The sequence below is a fragment of the Nicotiana sylvestris genome, chromosome 2, assembly GCF_000393655.2.
Source record: "Nicotiana sylvestris chromosome 2, ASM39365v2, whole genome shotgun sequence".
In the NCBI taxonomy this organism is placed as follows: Eukaryota; Viridiplantae; Streptophyta; class Magnoliopsida; order Solanales; family Solanaceae; genus Nicotiana; species Nicotiana sylvestris.
The window spans coordinates 27,732,998-27,741,360 of NC_091058.1; the positions used below are offsets into that span (position 1 = coordinate 27,732,998).

General features: G+C 37.7%; 1 protein-coding gene across 1 annotated transcript; it reads left to right on the plus strand.

The window, feature by feature from the left end:
* Positions 1-1,543: 1,543 nt before the first annotated feature.
* On the plus strand, positions 1,544-1,951 carry LOC138883933 (uncharacterized). Its single transcript, XM_070164657.1, has one exon. It carries the CDS (start codon positions 1,544-1,546, stop codon positions 1,949-1,951), a length of 408 nt encoding a protein of 135 aa, XP_070020758.1.
* The last annotated feature ends 6,412 nt before the right edge of the window (positions 1,952-8,363 follow it).

An 8,363-nucleotide genomic window follows, 5' to 3' on the forward strand; every position in this document is an offset into this window, starting at 1 on the left:
CTCCTGATGGATCTGAAGGTTATGGTATATTGTGATGCATCTGGGGTTGGATTGGGATGTGTTCTAATGCAGCATGGCAAAGTTATTGCATATGCTTCGAGGCAGTTGCGGAAGCACGAACACAATTATCCAACTCATGATATTGAGTTAGCAGCCGTTATATTTGCCTTGAAATATGGCATCATTATATTTATGATGTTCATGTAGATATCTATACAGATCACAAAATTTTACAATATATATTTAAGTAGAAAAAGTTGAACTTGAGACAAAGGATATGGCTTGAATTGCTGAAGGACTATGATGTGGATATTTTGTACCATCCGGGCAAAGTGAATGTGGTAGCTGATGCGTTGAGTCGCAAATCCATGGGCAACTTGAAACATGTAGAAGCTGGGAAATTAGAAATGACTAAGGAGATATATCGATTGGCTGACCTGAGTGTGCGGCTACATGATACAGGTGACCAGGGTGTAGTAGTCCGAAATATTGCGGGGTCATCACTGTTAGCTGAGGTAGAAATGTGTCAATTTGAGTATCCAGAGCTAGTCAAGATTAATGAGAGCATCCCTTTTTAGAAGAAGTAGTTGTTCGAGCAATCTGATGATGGAATTCTAAAATATAAGGGTCGATAGTGTGTACCTAATGTTGGGGAGTTCGTAAGCAAATTATGACAGAGATGCATCAGTCTCGGTACTCAGTTTATCCTGGTTCAACCAAAATGTATCATGATCTTCGTCAGCTATACTGGTGGAACGACATGAAGAAAGATATAGCCACATTTGTGGCTCAGTGTCCCAACTGCCAGCAGGTTAAAGCTGAACACCAGAAACCTGGAGGGCTACTTCAAAATATTGAGATTCCAGCTTGGAAATGGGAATCGATTAATATGGATTTCATTACATGATTGCCCAATTCTCGCCGAAAGTTCGATTCTATTTGGGTCATTGTGGATAGGCAGACGAAATCAGCTCACTTTCTCCTAGTTAGGACCACCTATTCAGCTGAAGACTATGCCAGACTGTATATCAAGGAAATAGTTCGGCTACATGGAGTTCCGCTTTCTATTATATCTGACAGAGGTTCCCAATTTACACCTAATTTCTGGAGATCTTTTCAAGAAGGTTTGGGTACTCTTGTTAACCTTAGTATAACATTTCATCCGTAGACTAACAGACAAGCCGAGCGCACTATTCAGACGCTCGAAGATATGTTGCGAGCTTGTGTCTTAGACTTTAAGGGAAGTTGGGAAGATCATTTACCGCTTATTGAGTTTGCCTACATCAACAGTTATCACGCCAGTATTCAGATGGCACCCTATGAGGCACTATATGGGAGAAAATGCAGATCTCATATTGGCTGGTTTGATGTTGGCGAGACAAAGTTGCTAGGACCCGAATTGGTACAGCAAACTGTAGAAAAGATAAAGTTGATCCAGGAAAGGCTGCGTACAGCTCAAAGTCGATAGAAATCATATTCAGATAACCGACGTCGAGACATGGAATTTGCTGTGGGAGACTAGGTATTCTTGAAAGTGTCGCCTATGAAGGGTGTAATAAGATTTGGCAAGAAGGGAAAACTTAGCCCTAGATATATCGGGCCATATCAGATTGTTCAAAGAATTGAGCGAGTAGCCTACAAACTTGACTTGCCACAGGAATTAGATGCAATCCATCCAGTATTTCACGTTTCCATGCTTCGCAAATTTTTAGGTGATCCTTCTTGCATCAGCCCTATTGAGGATATTCAAGTTACCGAGGACTTGTCATATGAAGAAATACCTGTTGCCATTCTTGACCGTCAAATCCGTAAGCTACGGACTAAAGAGGTAGCCTCAGTAAAAGTACTTTGGAGGAACAATAATATAGAGGAAATGACATGGGAGGCCGAGGAAGACATGAAGTCCAGATACCCTCATTTATTTGAGTCTTCAGGTGATATGCTTGAGTGACAGTTGAGGTAATTAAGTTATGGCTAAACGTCTTATTATTATTATTATTGTATAAGTAAACAGTCGTGTGGGGGCCAAGTTGATATTATTATGATGATGTGTAGCCCTGTGTGGCCTTGGATATGTATGTTTGGGCTGATGGCAAACTCTGGCGAAAATTTTTATGTATTCGGCGTTATCATGCTATAAGGGGCTAATTCGATAGGAAGATAATTTCTATGAGATATTTAAATGATGCGATAGTTATACGTTAAGATTGGAAGTCATTCGAGTTGTGATTAAAAATTCAACAAAGATCGCCGCAAGTTACGGGTTTTAAATTTCACTGAAATTTGGATAAAATGTCGATGCGCTTTTCTCTAAATATACTAAGATTTATGGTATGTTCTACCTACCTAATCGAAGGTCTATGAATCTAATTTCCAATGAAACAAACCGATACTTAATACGACTTCGGAGTAGAGAGATATTAACATTTTTCGTACAGGGGTGCACATTGTTACGAGAACAGTGTGCTTAGTCGGTTTTAGTTAAAATTTATTTTATTTAAGTCAATTTAAAACAGAACCCCTGCATTTTATCCTCTCCAAAACATAACCTAAAACCTAAGGATTTCCTCTCAAGCTCCTTCCATCCATCTAGCCAATCATAACAACAATTTAGTCATCCTCAAGATAGAGAACACCATGGTAGCTTCGGAATCGTGAATTCTTCGGTGTTTCACTTTTCATAAGAAGACTCCGCCTTGAAGTAATCTCTAATTTAAAGTAATTCTGGTCATACAAGGTAAGATTTAAATTCCTCTTTGATCTTTGTAAACTTCTACCATAAGAATTCCTAAGAAATAGTTGAAACCTCTATAGAAATGTTTTTGATTTTTTTTTAAGAAACCTCTCTTAATATGACTTGATTGTTGGGGTTGTTCTATATGGTTTTATTGTGTTGTTTGTATCTATGAAGACATGGATGGAATCGTTTCGATGAGAAGATGTAGTAAAGTAAAAATTTGGTGGTGTGTTGGGGGGAAATTAAACTACAAAAGAGTCTATAAATTCATGGCCGCAAGTTGTTCGCGTAAATGTCTAAATGAAGAATTATATAAGATATGAGCTTGAATTTGATATTGAATGGTTTTTATTATGTATGAAATCATTTCTAAGGCTTTCGAGGTCTCGGAAACCGTATATAACTCCATCGACAAGGTATGTAGGGCTTTCGCTATACTTTTCGGCATGACTAGAATTCGAATAAATGTTTATCGAGTTATTTCGTCGGATTCGAGTTATTTCACCTTCAACTTATAAAGATGCTTAGACCTGATCCTTTCTCATAGATTGCTTACTTCAGAGAATATCTATGAATTCTCGGTTTCCTAGTTCCTTGTTTAAAAAGAACTAGAGCCTTTTTACTCGTTCTCATTTTGACGTTCATATAAATCATGAATAAGTAACACTTACTTCAAAGGTACTCATAATACATAACTCTCATTTTCATAGTACTTGTTGGCTTATAGTTGAAAATTAAATATTTTAGCGACAACCATGATAGTCGGGGAATAATGATGATAGGCCACTTCGACTCTTCTTAGAATACGTCTTTTATGGTTAGTTTTGCATTGCACTTATATAATTCATGATTTAATATATGTATATATTTACTTTCATTACCGAGCTGAACTATAGATGGCTGGGTATGACACCTATTGTGTAACCACTGATCAGTTGGGATTACCGAGCTTCACGTGGCCGGGTAGGATTCTACCGAGCCTTTATTATGGCCGGGTATGTTATGGATATTATAACCCCACAGAGGAATTTATTATTATATAATGTGATATATTATAAGTAGCGATAGTGAGCGATGATTCCACGAGCATACATTTATATCCATATCGAGGATAGTTTCAGAATTCAAATTGTCTCTATGTCTCTTCTCTTGTTAGGTACATTTTTCATGTTACACTTGTCGCCCTACATATTCAGTACATATTTCGTACTGACGCCTTTTTATGCATTGTGTTCATGCCTACAAGTTCAGATAGGCAGAGCGGCGTGCCTCCTTAGTAGGACCCCCAGGATCAACGTTGGCTTTCACACTCCACTTCTTTGGAGTTGCTGACTTTTAGTCCATAGGTACTGTTACAGATGTATATGTGTAGTTTTGGGCATGTCGGGGGCCTTGTCCTGGCCTATTGAGATTGTCTTACGCTCTTAGAGGCTTGCAGACTAGCGATCATTGCATGTATATTTATTTTGTATGGCCCTATCGGCCTTCTGGATAGCTGTTATACTGTTGTTGCAGCCTCGTTGACCTAGGTTATATATAAATATATATATATATATATATATATATATATATATATATATATATATATATATATATATGTCGTTTTGGGCTCTTATGTCTGCAGGTTATTATATTTCAGATCATATCTCATGGTTGGTTCACTCGGGCCTTCGACCATCGGGTGCCAGCCACACCTCCTAAGATTGGGGTGTGACAGGGCCATAGTGAGGCCACTTAAATACAATGAAACAAGAGTAAGACCATGTAGCTATGATGTTTGAATATTTTGTTGAAGACATACGTAGTCTAAAAAAGTGATAATGGATAACGTGATTATCTGAAAGGATATGCTAATGATAGATCGCTAGTACCCCCAAGAAGGTGGAAGGTTAAGGGAGGTAAATTCTTCATACATGGCAATGTGAATGATAGGGTCAACGATCCTAGAAACTAAGAGTATGTTTGTAAAGGGATTTTATACTTTTTAGAGGGTCAGGAACAAGGGAACCTAAGGAAGTACTATAGGTCAAATGTGGAAGGTTGCGAGTTTTTAGAATGGGTTAATCATAGATTTGCGATTTAACAAAAGTTCCAAGACTTTAAGAAAGGCGGAACGAGTGGGAGAAATAAATGTGATGTTATAATAACCCAAGAGGGTATTTGGGCTTGATGGAGAGCCTCTAAAAAAATCTTACAAGCAAAGAAGTGTTAAGTGAGATGGTGAGAAGAAATGGGGAGAAAACCTATAAATTGAGATGGTCACGGTTATCATAAAATATCTTGTATTAAAAATGGTGAACTCGCTTAGAGCATAAGTGTTAATAAAAGTTATAAAAGACTAACCGTAATGCAACCGAATTGGGTGACACCGAATATCAACTAAAGGATCTAGAGATAGTTCATGTCTACATACACTGAAAAGTGAGACTATTGGTGGTGAAGTTGTGGTATGATAAACTCATTAAACCAGGCACAATGATATTTTAAGTTCACGGGAGGTAGACAAGTGTGTAACACAATAAGGCTATCAATTATACACTATGAGCAAAATAGAATGGGAATGAATGCTCCAGTTAGAAAGAAAAGATGGTACCAGCATATTGTCCAGGCCAAAGGGCGATCAAAAAGGGAAAAACAACACAATCTACCTAAAGGGAAAATGAAAGGTTCAAAATAGATTGAAAGAGGATGAACACATATTACGGGCCATACATGTTTAATATGGTAACTCTTAAGCCGCAATATCAGGGAACTCTATTGGTAGCTACAATACGGGGAATGAGGTGAGTTGCTCATTGAGGATGGAACCAGGTGAACTAAGTCTAACACTTAAGAGTAAAACCAAAAGTCGTTGTTGAAGAATTTAGGAGGATCTCAAGTTTCAGAGAATGCCCTACTCGGGCCGATGACTCTTCCAAAATTGTATATATATAAAGGGTGTTGATATACGTTTTGGGCGATGTTTAACCGCAAAGAGGGATCGTGAGAATATTCATAGGGGAAGTAGTGCGGTTTCTTAAATTCTATAAGGCACATAAGGGGAGAAGAAGTGAGCTAAGAAAAGTCGGAGCACAATGTTACCTTACATTTGATGCAATGCCGTGCAGGTCGATGTTATTAGGGTATGTGCGCGAGTTAGCATGTGTTATTCATTTGAAACAGAAGGTCCTATGAAAAAAAACTCATTCAGTAATGTCTTTTGTTGAGAATTTGGAAGAGTTAGTTGCAAGTATTCATATGAGATTGTAATATATCAGGGAAATTATTGTAGAACTCGACTCGTGGGAGGTCTTATGTAAGAGAAATGAGATAAAGATGTTCCACTAATGATGCAACATCTTCAGGTGATCGCTTATGCTTCAAGGCAACTCAAGAATTAAGAAAGGACCTATTCAACACATGACTTAGAACTTGCGGCGGTAGTTTTGTATAAAGATTTTGCGACATTATGTGTATGGGGTCCACGTGGATATATTTATGAAACACAATAGCCTTCAATATATTTTTAAACAAAAGGATTTGAATCTGAGACAGAGATGATGGCTCGAGTTACTCAAGGACTATGATATCGATATTCTCTATCACCCGGTAAAGGCCAATATTGTGGCGTATGCTCTTAGCCGGAAATCTATGGGAAGTTTGGCTCACTTGGAGTCATATCAAAGGTAGTTGGCCAGAGAGGTTCACTAATTGGCTAGTTTGGGGGTTTGTCTTGCGGACTCTAATGAAGGAGGAGTAATTGTACAGAATAGAGTTGAATCATCACTTGTGGCAGAAGTGAAAGAGAAGCAATATAATGATCCATTATTGGTACAGCTGAAGGAGGGAATTCATAAACACAAGACCACAGCTTTTTCTTTTGGCATTGATGATGGTACCCTGCGGTGCCAAGGGCACCTATATGTTCCAAATATTGATAGTCTTTGGGAAAGGATTTTGGCAGAAGCTCACACTTCTAGGTATTCCTTACACCCAGGTTCTACAAAAATGTATCATGATCTCAAAGAAGTTATTGGTGGAATAACATGAAAAGGGATGTGGCGGACTTTGTGGCAAAATGTTCGAACTGTCACCAAGTGAAAGCCGAACATCAAAGGCCTGGAGGATTATTACAAAGCATAGAAATGCCAATGTGGAAAAGGGAAATAATCAATATCGATTTTGTGGTAGGATTATCGCGCACTATGCGCAAGTTCGACTCAATTTGGGTAATTATGGATCGATTCATGAAATCAGCGCACTTCTTGCCAGTCAAATCTACTAACACAGTGGAACAATATGCTCAACTGTATATCAAAGAAATAGTCAGGTTGTATGGCATTCCAGTCTCAATCATTTCAGATCGAGGGGCACAATTCACGGCAAACTTTTGGAAGAAATTTCAGCAAGGTTTGGGTACTCAAGTAAATCTTAGTACAACCCTTCATCCACAAACTGATGGGAAGATAGAGCGGACCATTCAAACGCTTGAGGATATGTTGCATGCTTGTGTTCTTGATTTCAAAGGTAGCTGGGATGATCATTTACCCCTCATAGAGTTTGCTTATAACAATAGCTTTCATGCTAGTATTTAGATGGCACCATTCGAAGCATTATATCATAGGAGATGTAGATCTCCCATTGGGCGGTTCGAGGTTGGAGAAATCCTACATATATGGATATATTATGGGAATATGAGTATGAATTAAGTATTGGAACTCTTGGTGTGGTGATTGGAATCCATAAGTTCCTAATATAAATACATAATTATTGCAGAGATTGAAAGGTGATTATTTGATAGGATTTGTTGGTTGGGTGTGAATGGATGGTCATACATATGCTGTTGGAAGTTATAAATTGGTTAGAAATGATGGTGGAATAAATTATTGGTTAATAGTGATAGTTGGATGAACTAATACTATGGTTATGAGATGTAAAGATCTATACCTACAAGGTGTTTGATAATATGCCTGAATGGCTTAAGTTATGGAATTTCTTACTAATATTGGTCTCATTGAATGTTTTATTGTAGATTGAAGTTGCTTAAGTGTATTGGATCATTTTAGTATCATTAAGGGCGAATTTGAGGTATGTATGGCTAAAACCTCCTCTTCTTAGAAATTGAACCCCATTGGTATCCATACAAATATTGTAAGTTCCAAAAATTGATCGATGTGGTGGTTGATATCTCAAATGAATTTGTGTTGCAAGAATATATTTTCAAGGTGTGTTTCAATATTTTCATTATACTATTTTGTCAATTTAGAATGTGGAATATGGGTAAAAATACCTAGACTTCAAGTCGAGTTTAAATTGATATTGTTATGCCGAAATGTGTGAAATCCTCTTTATGCTTACGGCTTATAATTGCTTTCGTATGTGCCTATTATTTTGAATTGAAAGGTTTAATGTTGAAGGTGGAAATGATGTGAAATGTTGGGAAAGAGAACTTGAGTTATGAAATGTGTCCTAGTGCCAAGCATGATGAAATAATTGTGTCCCCAAGTGTCGATGAACTGATATATGTTTAATAAACATGAAATGAGATGATTGATGGAAATGGAAAAATGTCTTGGTAAGACGGCCTAGCCGATCGGTCCATGATCGGACGCCATGCCGCACACATAGTGGTACCGTGCTGATATTG